The sequence below is a fragment of the Sander vitreus genome, chromosome 22 (genome assembly GCF_031162955.1).
Source record: "Sander vitreus isolate 19-12246 chromosome 22, sanVit1, whole genome shotgun sequence".
Classification (NCBI taxonomy): domain Eukaryota; kingdom Metazoa; phylum Chordata; class Actinopteri; order Perciformes; family Percidae; genus Sander; species Sander vitreus.
In genome coordinates this window covers 19,893,949-19,908,965 of record NC_135876.1, presented here as the reverse complement: position 1 = coordinate 19,908,965, position 15,017 = coordinate 19,893,949, and the positions used below count along the sequence as shown (strand labels likewise).

General features: G+C 39.6%; 3 protein-coding genes across 3 annotated transcripts; 1 reads left to right on the top strand and 2 right to left on the bottom strand.

Moving 5' to 3' along the window:
• On the bottom strand, positions 1 to 6,739 carry LOC144536867 (carbonic anhydrase 1). Its single transcript, XM_078280165.1, has 7 exons — positions 6,560 to 6,739; positions 6,095 to 6,292; positions 4,215 to 4,333; positions 3,613 to 3,705; positions 3,424 to 3,486; positions 3,170 to 3,325; positions 1 to 1,501 (listed from the first exon to the last, which is right to left on the bottom strand). Exons 1-7 carry the CDS (start codon positions 6,585 to 6,587, stop codon positions 1,382 to 1,384), a joined length of 777 nt encoding a protein of 258 aa, XP_078136291.1. The 5' UTR covers positions 6,588 to 6,739; the 3' UTR covers positions 1 to 1,381.
• Positions 6,740 to 8,891: 2,152 nt separating this feature from the next.
• Positions 8,892 to 10,189, bottom strand: rad51b (RAD51 paralog B). Its single transcript, XM_078280709.1, has one exon. It carries the CDS (start codon positions 10,079 to 10,081, stop codon positions 9,011 to 9,013), a length of 1,071 nt encoding a protein of 356 aa, XP_078136835.1. The 5' UTR covers positions 10,082 to 10,189; the 3' UTR covers positions 8,892 to 9,010.
• A 166-nt stretch (positions 10,190 to 10,355) lies between these two features.
• Positions 10,356 to 13,780, top strand: rbis (ribosomal biogenesis factor). The gene is made up of 4 exons (XM_078280711.1): positions 10,356 to 10,463; positions 11,954 to 12,069; positions 12,156 to 12,272; positions 13,015 to 13,780. The coding sequence occupies exons 2-4, from the start codon at positions 11,959 to 11,961 to the stop codon at positions 13,081 to 13,083; spliced, it is 297 nt and encodes a 98-aa protein (XP_078136837.1). The 5' UTR covers positions 10,356 to 10,463; positions 11,954 to 11,958; the 3' UTR covers positions 13,084 to 13,780.
• Positions 13,781 to 15,017: the final 1,237 nt, after the last annotated feature.

Here is a 15,017-nt window from a genome sequence, read left to right as displayed (position 1 = left end):
TTGTTAGTCATAAAATATTTTTATTTCACTAGTAAAACGTCCATTTCCAAAATAGAATGACAACAACGCATACTCATGGGACGCCCGAACAATGATTGGCATAAGGCGTTTTCTTTATGTTAATTACAATCTTTCTTTTTGCCAAGCTTTTTTATTGTCTCATTGTTAATTGAGGTCTTTTGTTAATTTTGCTCCTTTACAGGGCATGACACCATGCTAACACAATAATCTGATCTGTTGACAGGTTCTTTTCTTACTAGGCTTCCTTGGCAGGGTAATTTATTCCTTGGCTTTGTGCATTAGCCACTATGGCTTAGCCCACAAGGCGACTGTGCGTTTTAAGCTTTAGCACTTGACACAAAGGGGTTTCAAAACAACACATGAAGGGATTTTCTCTACACATCACATTTCATTTTGAACAGGAGGATAATTCCTCTCTATTGCTATATAATCAGGGAATCTGCAAAAATGCAGATTTGGGTTACAAAACATAATTTAGGAATCACTTATTTTGCACAAGATAAGAAGCTACAAAAACAAAGCCATAAGCCAAAATACTAAGAACACACAACATGGGATAAAATGAAACATGAAAGATTTAAAGATTAGGCTGTAAATACAGAAATAAGCCATTGTCATGATATTCAGTATCTAGCACTAGCAGCAGCCTGTCCTTGTGCCCTTTGCTGCTGTACACTGAATTCAAATCAATAAGCAGGTCAGCGCCTATAGGCATCGTGTCTGCATGAGACTGTGCATGCCATGTTGTGTGTGTGTGTGTGTGTATGTGTGCCAGAGGGGGATTTTCTGAGTCAATCGGTTGTGATGGAGGCGGCTGCAGCGTTTCATTAAGCTGCTGTGATGCAGAGGCTGGCAGTCAGTCAGAGATTACAGGCAGACTGGCAATGGGATTGTATGTGTCTTGTCATTTATCTGTGTGTGCATCTTTTTTTTATCTGCACCTTACCCTCCTCACAGATGGTGATGTAGTTCCATCCTCCCCCCCTGCCTACTGCAACTAGCTTGTGGTTTCTGCATTCTGCTGGCTCAAAAGCACCACTTTGACACAAAGGAAACGTACACACCCGTGTAATGTCTCTGATGCACCAGATGCAGCTTGTCTTATAGAATAAATTATCACAGGGCATCTTTGCTGGCTTATGACACACATAGAAACAGAGAAGTGAATCCTGCAAGTGCTTCTCTCTTGTTAATAGACTGTCCAGCGTCAAAAGCAATGGGTCACAGGAATTTCATTTCTTTTAAAAATTGGATGGAGAGAGATTTGTGTGCTTTCTGACTCACTGCAAAGAGCGGTAACTCTGACTAAAGGGAGGGGGAGGAGGAGAGGTCAACAGGACAGAAAGGGCTGAAGGGGGTATTATTGGAAGGAAGCACGGACAGAGCGACCCTTGAGAGGCTGGGGAGGGCGGTAGTTGTCCACCATGCAGCACTCGGCCTCACCCTTAGCGGAGAAGAGCAGGCTGCGGAATTTGGCCATCTGTGGAAAGGGAGAAGACGGTCGCGTTAGTCATTGCTGCTGACCTCCTGTGACTGTCAGCAAACACATCACAAGTCTCACCGCCGAGTCACTGACTTAAATTTATTTCAGTTCAAGATCATGCACTTCCTTGCCGAGATTTATATGAGAAGATCGATAACACTCATGTCTGTACACTAAATGTAAAGCTACAGCTAGCAGCCGTTTAGCTTAGCTTAGCATAAAGAGTGTTGACAGGAAGGAACAGCTAGCGTGTCTCTGTCCAAAGGTAACTAATTTAGCCTACCAGCACATCTAAAGCTCACCAATTAAAATGTTATATCGCCTTAGTTTAATCTGTACAAAAACTGAAGTGTAAAAACTACAAATTGTGGTTATTTACTGATTCCAGTCTTTATGCTAAGATTAAGCTAGTTGCCTCCTGGCTGTAGCGTCATATTTAGCATAAAGACAAGAGCGGTATCGATCAACTTATCTAACTCTTGGCAAGATTGCGAATAAGCATATTTCCCAAAATTACTCATTCAAGTAAAAGTATAGTTCATTAAATGTCAAAGTCTTGCATTCAGAATTTTACATAATCTATGACGATGCATCATATTTCTTACATGCATCATATACGTGTTTTGTACTAAAAATCTATTTTCAGCGAAGAAACAGCTGTTTCTAGTCTTTATCCTAAGTTAAGATAACCAGCTGCTGACGTTAGCGTCATATTTACCGTACAAACATGACAGTGGTATATAACAAAAATACAATCTCACTTAACTCTCGGCAAGAAAGCAAATAAGCGTATTTCCCAAAGAGTCAAAATATTTCAGTCAGGCATGGCAAGAAAAACAGGTCAGCTGCTACAGCATGGTGTCAGATGACCTATTTAAGAGATTTGTCATTAACTCTGGTTAATGAATTGGTCTAAGGTATTCACACTTCTTCAGCCACATGACATGAGTATACTGGGACAAAATGATTTAGCTTCTTACCTGATTAGAAACCATTAATCAATGACTTATATGCAATTATCTGCTGGCCTTATATGGCACCAAGTCTGAAGGTTATGTCAACACATCTCACATGTTTACCTTTGAAAAACCTACTCGCCGCCATGAAATAAACATTTGAGCAGGCCTAAAGACTCCAACCGGTCTAGAGGGGCTGTTAGTTCAGATTAATGGGTGGTTAGAAGTTAAATATCCACTTTGGTACTGCAGTGGTAGGATTAGGGTTAATTGTGAGAGTAAATACTTAGCAAATGCAGGCATGATGTCTACTGTGTTTACTCAGTTATGGATGAAATAACACACTGACTGCAGCTACGTCTCTTACAGTACATAATGTGGTGCATGTCTGGGGTGGACATTTCCTGTTTACTCACAACATACTAAAACAGAAATAATGTGGTAAAAGCAACAGCATCTATGTGAACCCTTGTTTGCCCCTATTCTCTCTGTTTTTCATCTTGAAAGTGAAATAGGCTCCTGTATTGCCTTTCCTCCCATAACAAAGTTTTTTTCTTGTCAGTTCAGCCGTGCAGCTGATCACTGAACAATCAAGCCCTTGATTTCGATCGTAATGTGAGAGACGGTTTTCAGACAGGGCTATTCTAGACCGTGGGCTCTGAGCCAACCCTCTTGCTACTGCTGAATGGATGCTGTGAGCTAGCCATACCTGGTCAGCGCTGACACTGATTGGCTCTTTGCAGACAATCCAGGTAACACTCTCCAGCAGAGGAGGTGTGGTCAGGGAGCCATCATATGTCCAGTAGTCTAGGCAACCAGGGAGCAAGGTAGAAGGGTCAAAGCCAGCAAAAGTGGTCTGCTGGCCCTGAAAACAATAAAGAAATAAACAGAAAGAGAAGGTCAGTGAAATACTTTATCATAAATCATTAAATGCAAGAGAATGTGTTTTTTATAGAAACATACTTTGGCCTTGATAGCTTTAAAGGCGTCAATAATCTTCTGAAGACTGGCATTTTGATCACCAATCTGAAATATAATAATGTTGAAGGGTAATTATATCATCATCAGCAAACAGTACCATCCATTGCAGTAAAAATGTGTTATGCTGATTGCACCAATACTGAACAACATGCTTTAATTGTTGCTACTGACCTTCAGGAATACTCCAACAACAGCAAGCCCATCAGGCTTGCTAGCAGCCTCACCAAAACTTGCGTATTTGGTGTTCCAGTGCACCAGATGGAGCTGGGAATAAATGAAACAAATACATAAAAAACAAAGCCCTTCAGAAGTAATCTTTTGATCCATGATCCATTTTCAGAACCATGGAAATCCTGTTTTTTCTGATCTGGTAACTGGACCTTTCATGCAAATAATTTACGTAAATACACTTGTTTTTTTTTAAGCTAACAGTAGATATTGAACTGAAAAGTAGATGGGATGGATGGATTTTTTTTACAGTTTATTTTGCTATAAAAATGCTATTTGATCAACACAACACAATAAAAACAAGATGCTGTAAGGCAATTACTTTTCTTTTCTCAACATTTTGGAAACGTTTTTTTAAAGAATGTAAGAAAAGTGTATTTATTTAAGGAGAACAACCACATTCATTCGCTCACAGATTGAGGTTTACTTATACAAACAGAATTAACAGAGACAACAGAGACATTTACTGTATGTCAACCTCAATCTGTTAGAAACTAAAGCTTTCTGAGTATGACGATCAGCATAATGGCCCAGAGCGTCTGTACCTCAGCAGGATACTTGGTCCCGTTCACAGTATGTTCGGAGCCCTTGTTATCAGAAGCTCCCCAGTGGAAATGAAACTGCTTGAGCCTGTAGATCCCTGAGATGGGGCCGTCTTTCAGAGCTGCAGAACAAACACAAATCTCCCATCAGTTCATCCCACACCAGTCGTGGGAAGTGCTGCAGTCAGCCATGATGACACCTTGTTATAAAAAAGATAACAGTGATTCATGGCCAAGTTTCAAACAACCTACTTGGAAGATAATGTTTTTCCTATTTAATGGAAACAGACTCAGTTCCTGTTGTGTAAGCTCCAGTCAAACTGCAGGTTACACTCAGTCCTAAATTATGTCCAGGTATTGTTAATATCAAACCGTCTTCCAGTGTTACATAATGTATCTATTTGCAGAATACAAAGTAGCTCAATCTGTAGCAGATGATTCTATTTCTGGTGCAATGTTACGAAAAGCTGAGACACACACACACACACACACACACACACACACACACACACACACACACACACACACACAGGATATTTGTTTCTCAGTAGTCAGCATCAAAAGATTAAAAAGGTGCAGAACTGATCTTGAAGAATTTGAGAGATGTGTGGGAGTTAAAGTCATTATTGAAAAATACAAAAATAAAGAGGTGGTATTCATCTTTTCCACTGTGCACACACACACACACACACACACACACACACACACACACACACACACACACACACACACACACACACACACACACACACACAGATGCATGACGATGACAGCGTCAGATTGTCCTTTATTTAGAAGGGCAGGGTGGAAAACAAATGAAATAGCAAGGAAAGATTAAGATGCTCTAACTCATCTAGCTCATTCTTAGCAGAAGGTCTTTTTTTTTTTTTTCATCTTGATAAATGTCCACCAGAAATAATCCATCATTGTGTTGGTAACGTAACCATACTTTATCAGATCAGCTAAAGAACAACCAATCCAAAATCCTCCAAATCCTAAATCCTTTTTCTGGTCTCTTACTGAATTTTTTTTTTTTTACAATCTTATATGAATAATGCAATTAAACAAAAGAGGGGAAAAAAACAAACAGTTAAGCTTCATTTCTATAGTATCTCACTCCCACGCATTTATAGTGAACCGAGCCAGGGTTTGTTTGACAGAGTAACCTAACCATTCGTTTTTTTGATGCGCTTTTGACCTCACTAGCAGCAGAAACGAGTTGGCGTGGGAAAGGTTTACCACGGGGTTACATTACCAATTCAATTAGTCTCTGCATGCTTTGTGCTTGGCATTTAATGAAGCCCTTGCAGCCTATTTACCTAAATGTATTTGTATTAACGAAATGCATGTAAAAAAAACTACTAAAAACAACTAAAAACAACCCAAAATAATCTAATAAAATAAAACAAAAATCAATGTTTGTCTGTTGGATCATTATTGTCAAATCCCTGTTGGCGCTACTGGAAACTGGGGCGCAATTACCCATGCATCCATATAAATATTAACATAATGTTAACATGCTTGAGTTCTATAGTCTTTAAGGTGGAGACTGGGAGAGCTGCTGTTAACACACAGGAGCCACGCATTACACCTGAATGCCGCATTTAGCAGGTTACTGCATCCTATGAATCATCACCAGGACCTTGATTGTCTTTGTTAGCAACCAAACCAAAACAATAGCCTAGGTCCAATACTCTTTCAGCTCCTCTTATTATATCTACAAATATTGGAATAATAATTTCAAATATAAGAAGATATTGTGTTTTCTCCAGGTTAAGACGATATATTACAATGCACATAATCGGATTCTGGAGCGTTGATACCAAGCCGTGTAGGCTCTCCACTGAGCGCCTGTGTTCATAAAATATTAATGTCACACTAACTTGAGCTGTCGGTGTCATCTGCGAAGGTCACTTGGAAGGAATGTCCGTTGTTGAGGATTTCGAGGGAGGTGGACGGGTCGTACTTCAGGCTGAGCGGCTTCAGCCCCTTGTCGTATGATGATGCACCAGAGACGATGTCAATGGGAGACTGGCGGGGTCCATTGGCAATAGGGAAGTTATCAGCCCATTTGTCGGGTCCTAAAAACAGTATGATAATACATTGTGATCATAGGAATATTAATTGAGTCTTTTAATGAAACAAATTGCGCATTTGGGGATGTGCTTCATTCGCGCGTCAGAAAAGCCCCCCCCAAAATGTACAGAATTAAAAATGTCTGCATGCATTGACCAGTGCATTCTCTGTCCTTCCATTCATTCACTGCCTGACGGAATGACTGGTTTTAACATTCCCTCTCATTAATGTCATCTATGCATTATAGCGTGTACTTGCAATGAGCGCCTCACCGTTGTTCTGTGCGTATCCCCAAGACATGGTAACAGTTTTGGATCTATCAGTATGTAGAGCTGTAATTCCCTAAAGCGAGTCGTCCCTCAGCGCAAAGGAGCCAGTGTCCTCCACCTGACAGCTGCAGACCTTATATAGGGTCCCCTGTGAGCGGTGTAGCCTATGTGTCGGGCATGATGTCCGCAATGACCGGGAGGAGTTTGGATGCGCCGCAACGTTGCAACACTTTGGATCAATCATATCTCTCTCTCTCTCTCTCTCTCTCTCTCTCTCTCTCGCTCTCTCTCTCTCTCTCTCTCTCTCTCTCTCTCTCTCTCTCTCTCTCTCTCTCTCTCTCTCTCTCTCTCTCTCCAGAAGAGCAAGATAATATTCCTCGAAAAAAGTTTCCACATTCTCACCTTTCATTCAACAGGTTTAACTTGGCATATCAGTGAATTACGCGAATGTATGCAGGCTAAGTGCCACCTTCAAGCAACAGCTGTGTGACTAACTACTACTAACACGCTAAAACTTGCCTACTTGTTGTATCACGACTAAATACGAGTAAAACAAACAGACTATACGTTTGATGACAATGTAATAATCAATACAGTGTAACATCAATTGTAACAATGGCTGTTAATGTTGGCTTTAACAATGTAGCTTATTTTGATTAAAAAAAAAAAAGGCATTTGGAGTCCGCTACTGCACGGAATCATGCGTTATGTTATTTGCAGAATTTCAGTTGGATCTCCAAAAAAAAAAAAAGTTATTGTTATCTCTATCTCTGTCTTTAGACTGACGACTCCGTGTTTACTAATAAAGAATTGACCAACACATTATAATCACATAGCCTATTAGTAATATACCGGTATGCCAAAAAGCGTGCCGTGATGTCAAGTATTAAAAACAAAACATTTAAGAACAAATTGTCGGGATTGATTGTGGGATCGTGCTTTCATCCTTTTATTGACGATCATCACCCTTGTGGCCAAAACAGCTCAGTGTTCAATGATAACTCAGCTGATCAGAAAATCAAACATGCGGAGATGAACACAGCCGTGATGGTATTATGGTGCCACCTGCTGTTGGTCAATGGGACTACAAGGCTTTTGGTGCGTCTTTTTCGGGGTTTTTATTCTCTTCATGCAGGTTTGAGGCAAATAAACATACAACGGAGCATTAGGGCCACATCAAAGGAAAAAAAATAAGGAGGAAGATTTTTTTTTAAATTTATTTTGCATTTCGAGAATAAAGTCAACATGACGAGAATAAAGTTGAACTATACCATTTCGAGAATAATGTCGAAATGTCGAGATTAAAGTTGAAATGACGAGAATAAATTCAACTCCTTTATCACTTCATCACATTAGAGCGACTGTCCGCCATGCCAGCTGCCATGTAGGCAGCATCATAGATAGGCTATGGGTTACATCCTGAGCGCCACTCCTTCAGGATCAAACAAGTTGATCAAGTCGACCCTTGCATCTGTCCATTACAAGCTATTTCAGTTTGCAGGAATACGGCCACCTCTTCCAAGTTTGTGTGGTTTCTCCTCCTGAAGAGACGCAAGTTTCGGCACAATCTCTTCAAAGTCCTAATACTCATCACCATACTGCGTTTATGCGCTACAAGAGAAAGAGTTTATGCACTTTGTAGAATACTATAGGTAAAGTTAGTACTTTGGTTTATTCTCAAAAGTCCGACTTGATTCTTGAAATATCAAGTTTTTTCTCGACATGTCGACTTTATTCTCGAAAAAGTATTTCAACTTTATTCTCGACATTTCGACTTTATTTTTTATTTTTTTTCCCTTGATGTGGCCCTAATGCTCCGTCGTATAAACATAACCAACTGAAACTAAATTAATATGAATTCAATCTTAATCCTATTGAAGTAATATTGCAATACAGTAATTCAAATGTCATGCTGTAATTTCTCCAAAGATAACTTTTAAAATGTCAACTCATAGACCTACTGTACACTGAATTTCAGTATGGCGATAGTGTCATTTGGCGCAAAATGGGGTGCCAAACAGCGTGTGGCATTAATTTGATAATGTTAGAAAATCATTATTTGCAACAGATTTAAACTACTGTGCTTTCGTTTTGAAGGCTCCACGTCCAAAACAAAAGTTTTCTAAGTGTTTTCTGCTTTTATTCACTGGAAATCCAATATTCAGGGTCATATTGTGGGGGTTTATGACAATAAATTGAACATAAAAGATGTTGGTCGTATTTATTTTTTAAATAAAAGTTAAGACTGGAATGAAGTAAGTAGTTTTCTCAATGAAGTTGTCCCTCAAAATGATGGTGTTTTATGTTAGACAGAGTAAAGACACAACAGGTGAGGTGAAATATGTATTGGCTTTAATAAAATAGTAGCTGTGTCACCACACACACACACACACACACACACACACACACACACACACACACACACACACACACACACACACAGATGAGCTGTGTTTAATCTGTGCAGTCTGTAGATGTGTTCAAGTTGTAGTTGAATCCAGTCTGTACCCTGATTGGCTGGAGGCCTGGATCTGTGCCTTCATACAAACTCTCCCGACTATCATCTCCATCTATACAGATGCCCTGCTTCTCAATGGTGTAGTTCAGCACAGCAAACGGGGCCACGGGTGACTTAGCTATCAGTATCTGTCTCTGGTGTGAGTCCACATACTGGACAATGAGACGCGTGTTGACACTGTGACTCCAGGTGTTACCCAGAGCCGCTCTCACAAACCCAGAATCCACCTCAGATCCCAAATGAGTTGTGATCTGGTTGGTGAGTACCACAGGTATGTTGAACTGGTGGGCCAGGTATTTCAGGGTGGAGGCCTCGTGACCCAGCAGGTTGCTGCGGTGCATCAGGTTGCCAGGCAGCGTTGTGTCAAACTCCTTTCTCACCACTGAGGCCACAGAGTCCAGGATGATGAGACCCGCTCCGGTTGAGATGATGTCCTCTTCTAATCTATCCAGCCTGTTGAGGACATCTTGACAGGTGAGCTCCCTGAAGAGGTGCACCCGCCCGGCCATCTGCAGGACTCTCTCCTTACCGCTGAAGTAGTCTGGGAACCGGCTCTGAGCGATCTCTACCAGCCTCTCGGCAGAGAAAGCCGACTCTGTGTCGATGTAGATCACACTGCTCTCTAGGCCGCCCTCACTCTTTGGCAGAGTGGCCAAAACACTCAGCATCAAACACATCTGAGTCTTCCCACAGCCAGAGGGCCCTGTGACCTCTGTGATGGTCCCACGGGGCAGGCCTCCTCTCAGAAGTTTATCCAGAGCAGGCAACGACGTGGAGAAACAGGACTGTTGCTTCCAGAGCTCCAGAGCCGTCGTGACTGGCGGTGCAACGGCTTTGCTCACTGACTGCAGCAGCACTGAGGCCTTCTGGTAGCTCAGCCCTGCAACATGCATCACTTCAACAGCAGACAGAGACAACAGGTCCTTGCAACTTTCTATTTGATGTCGTTTGAGTTGCTCACACATGTCATGTGAAACGCCGGTTCGCTTTAGTATTCTGGTCGCCATTTTTTAAGACGGAAAAACTGGCTCGACTTTTGACAACATCAAACAACGGAGTTTATTTTTACCCCTAGGATGCTAGGATGGCTAAGGCATGACCCGCCTTACTCCCCATCTGATTTGCTAGCACTCGCTGCTCTGGTTGGTTAGGTTTAGGCAAGAGGAGTGGGATTGGTTAGGGTTAGGGTAAGAATGTCAGGGTAAGCCAATCAGAAGTGTGAGTGAAGGAGCGCAGGGCGGGACCATAGGCGGGACCATAGGCGGGACATGGGAAAACGGTGTCAACAGTTGTCGCAAACAGATGACGTGACAGAAAAGGCACCCATCTCTCAATGGGCCTAGCGAGCACATGAGGATATCAACACCAAACATCAGCTCCTAAATTACGGTGTGTTTCTAAGTTTTTATTGTTAAGTCCTTACGCTATAAAGGCACTGTTTTCGATCTCTTTTGTGAACAAAATACGCCATTTAGTAGAAATGAATCAACTTCATTAGAAGGTGACGAAAATAACTGCAGCCTCACATGTAACGATACAGTTAAAGTTAGCTGGTTTATATAAAGGTTGTCTAGTTGCCTTCACACGTAACCAGTGGTGGAAGAAGTACTTAGATCTTGTACATAGTGTAAAAATATAATACAATACTGTTACAAGTCCTGCATTCAAAATCTTACTCATGTTAACATATACACGTATAAGCATTTTTAACTAGCTAACCTTATAACGTTACTTAAAGTACCAAAAGTACTCATTACGCAGAATGGCCCTTTTAAGATATACAGTATATTATATCACTTGATTATACATAGTGATGCATTAATCTGTAAGAAATGCATCAGTAATCCATACATCAGAATGTATTTGTATTTTTATATTTTGTATTAATAATCTAAAACGGTCAAATGTTGTCAAATAAATGTAGTGGAGTAAAAAGTGCAATATTGGTTTCCAAAATATAGTGGAGTAGAAGTAAGTAGCATTAATTCTCACGTAAAGTACAAGTACTTCAAAATTGTACTTAACTACTTGCATTTGACTGTAGGATTAGTTAATAATACAAATTCTCTCTATTTTGTTCTTTTTTATATTTGGTTGGCCGATTTCCTTTAATGAAAGCACGTTAGATTGTATTTACATTTACTGTATAAAAGGTTCTATATACATGTAAGCTAGTACTCTATTGTCATACTACTACAATTAGTGCTTGCGCATTGTAAGCTATTCATTTGGAAGGTGCTTTTCTAAAACTCAGCTTATGTATGTCTTTTAAAAAGACAAATGTAATAAATGGAAAATGTTCATGATGTAGGCCAAAAATGAGCTTCCCCTCTTTGAAAGACCAGCAGCAGCCACTGGTCTTTTTCCACCAACCCTACAAATAACCGGTCGGACAACTGGGATCAGGCTTTGTTTTGTTTATGGCGCAACTCTTGGTAAGAGTCTAGACACTGTATGCAATTGCAAGAAGGTCAGCTGTGACAATATAAAATGTCGTGAATTTAACAGAAAACACATCGGTGTGTTTGGCCTCAATTTATGCCACATTCAGAAGGATTTACTCATACTAATTTATTCATTGATATCATCTGAACCTCTTGACCCCTGTTCATGTTTTATGACTCACTGTCTTAAGGAGCGAGCTTTTGGCGTAAACAGAAGTGTTCCTGTTTCCTACTGAGTGAAGGAGGCATGTAGAGAGCCTGGAAATAAAACTCAACATCTGTCCTTTTTAGAGTAGTGAGGCTGTGTGATCAATGTGGAAACTATTACTTTAGGGCAAACCAGTAAAGGAAAAAAAGGATAAAACAGAGGCTATGGTATTGAAATGAAGTATCATCCAATGCGCCTATCCAAGCTGACTGGTGTTGTCTCCGCAGGTAACATGGGGAAGAATAAACAAAAGGGGAAAAAGCAGAAGAACGTCTTTCAAGTTGCAAACAAGCACTTGAAGCCCAAGAACAAAGCGAAACCTGTCACGACAACGCTCAAACATGTAAGATCTATTTTCTTTTTGCATGTATTCTCTTCTCTTTTGTATATTGGACCTGCTCTAGCGTACTTTCATTTGTGGCTTCACAGATCAATGCAGTGAAACATGAGAAGGTGGAGAACCTCAATCAAATCTTCACAGAAGTCCAGAGGGATGTCAGGAGCATTTCAAAGTCTGTTGCTCCCGAACCAAAGAAACAAACGCAGGTAGAGGTGTAAATTATTGACATTTAAAACTCATGTTTATCATCCAGCATTTTCTCTTTTTTTTGAAAATTATATTTATTGGAATTTCTTCAAAATTGACATACCATAACACCACATAAATAACCTACCATACACATACCTCTTATCAGGATATCAGGGTCTACATACAGTATACACACCTATAGAAATATACACATACACACACAAAAATTCAAAAAAATAAAACCCGCTGCTTTTTACTTGAAACAATACAGTAGCATGAATCATACTCACTGTAAAAATTTGACTCCTATATTATTTTAACTGTTAAAAGCCCTTCTAGGGACAGGTGTGGCTACAATGCATGGCTATAAACACTGTGATACAGGCATCGGATTGTTCCTTTGTGTAATAATCTATGTTTTTTGTATCTGTCCCTATTCAAATAAACAGAAATAATAATAATCAGTTACTCTGGGAAGATGATTCTCAAGGTATTCAGTAAATTGTCCCCATAGTTTGTAGAAGCTCTGAATTTTCCCCTTGTTGGCATATGTTAGTTTTTCCATGGCTAAGCAGTTGGAGAGGTTCTTAAACCATAATCCCTACCTCTTCCATGAGGTAGCAAGGCAGTGTTTAGCCTGTAGTGAACATACATTGATTATTTTTTTTATGAGCACTTGACAATATCATCCAGCATTTTAATCCTTTTGATATAATTAATGCTAATTATGTTTTGTCTTTTTTTGTTTTTTTTGTTTAGGTTGTCAGAGAGCCACCAAAGGAATCTGTAAACGTTGACAATGCGGCTCAACTCTTCTCTCAGCTATAATGGACCATGACAGCGGGACTGTCATAAAGTCTAAGGACAAACACAGTGACCACCTGAACTGTATGTCTCTCCATGTTGGACATGTCAGTCAGTTTACATCCAATGCATTTTGACATTTCATGCCAAAATGAGAACTGCAGAGAAGATGAAAATTAAAAGAGGTTACTGCATGACAGGAAAACCTTGTGTGTGTATTCTAAGCATTCTGTATATGCAATGCAAAGAAAGACAAATGTGTGCTCTGTGATATTGTTTCAGGAACAAAGGAGATTCTTTTGTTTTTATTAATGCATATTCTTTTGTGTAGAAATGTTTGCTTTCTCTAGGCTGCAACAAATGATTATTTTCCTTTATTAATTAAGCTGCTGGTTATTTCCTTGATTATTGTAGACTAGTGAAACATATCCATCATAACAAAGAACCAACAGTCCCTAACAAAAACGTATTCTGTTAACGATCATATATAAAAAAGAACATCAGCAAATACTTGGAACCAGGTAATATTTGGCATTTTTGCTTGAAAGTAGGCTGAAACAATGAATCAATTAACACAGTAGTCGCTAATTAATTTTCTGTTGATTTGACAGTAAACTGTTTTCTTGACTAAACTGTTGATGCGGCTGCGTCTTCATCATCTGAATCTGCATGAAATTAAAAGTGACTTATTAAACAGAACATTTTCAAAGGAAAGATACAACCATGTGCACTGTATCCTACTCTCTCTGAGTTTTGGTTTGCAAGCCAGTTCAAGGTTTTTGAACCTTTTTTCCATGCTTTTCCTGCCTCTGATTTAGTGTAAATGAAGTCACAAAGGAGATCGTCGTGACTGCTGTTTGTAATGATGAAAGTGTGTTGTTCCAAAGAGATTTGTCCTTCTGGAAATCATTAAAATTGCACGTAGAAGTTTACATAACAAGCTCAAACTCACATATGTAGCATCATTAAATAGTATACTGTAATGTTCATTTCAGAGAGGCACTGATCAAACTCATTTTGAGGCTGTAGTTTGTAGTCTTGCTGTACTGGACTGAATCATAGTGTCAGGCGTTTCTAATATTTCGTCCACCAGCGCTATTGCAGAGGCTGCTTCACACTGTCATTTCTATTAGGACTGCACCTGAAGATGAAGTATGGATTTTTTCGGCTCCACTTGCGGCCAGCGGGCAGTTATCAGTATGCTGCGGCTGCATCCTGTTGTAGAAACTTGACATCAGAGGGCACGGGTGAACCAGGGCCCAGCTGATTTCTTGTCTTCATGGCGACCTCTGGCTGAGCTAGTTAGTCAATAAGTCTGGAGCAAGGTGAAGGCATGAGTCAGGCTGGTAAACAAAGCAACGCATGTTGACATAAATAAGCAAAGAAGAAGATTTTCAAGGTGGAGATGACTTGAATGAAGATTTTTGTTTATTATTCAGTGGAGGTAGTTGTACTGAAAAGCTTTAACCTGCAATAACTAATTATTTTGACTTCTTTGCAGCAGCACATCACTGACATTAATATCACTATTAGAGTCGATATGATTAACTTGTTAGAAAACAGTTGCTTGCTTACACATTCGGCAGTCACGGAGCAACACTGTCATTCATTTGGAGACATGTTTGTGTATAATATATAATATAAGTCCAATATTCACTCTCTTTAGCTCTGTTTTTGGTCTCTACCACCTGCTGAAGAATATAATCTGCAGAGTACCTTAGTCTTAAAAGTCTTCAAAATGTCTTAAATATAATTTTGAAAAATAAGGCCTTAAAAGTCTTACATTTCGTTCACAAAGGTCTAACATTTGTATTGTTCTTTCATAAGATGAAATAACTCCATTGTTTTTGTCACAAAGCTATCAAGTACTACAATAAAATGCATTAAATTCAAGTAATTAGTAAACAATTATTTTTATAGCCTACAATTGTTTCTGATATTACATTATATCCCACATA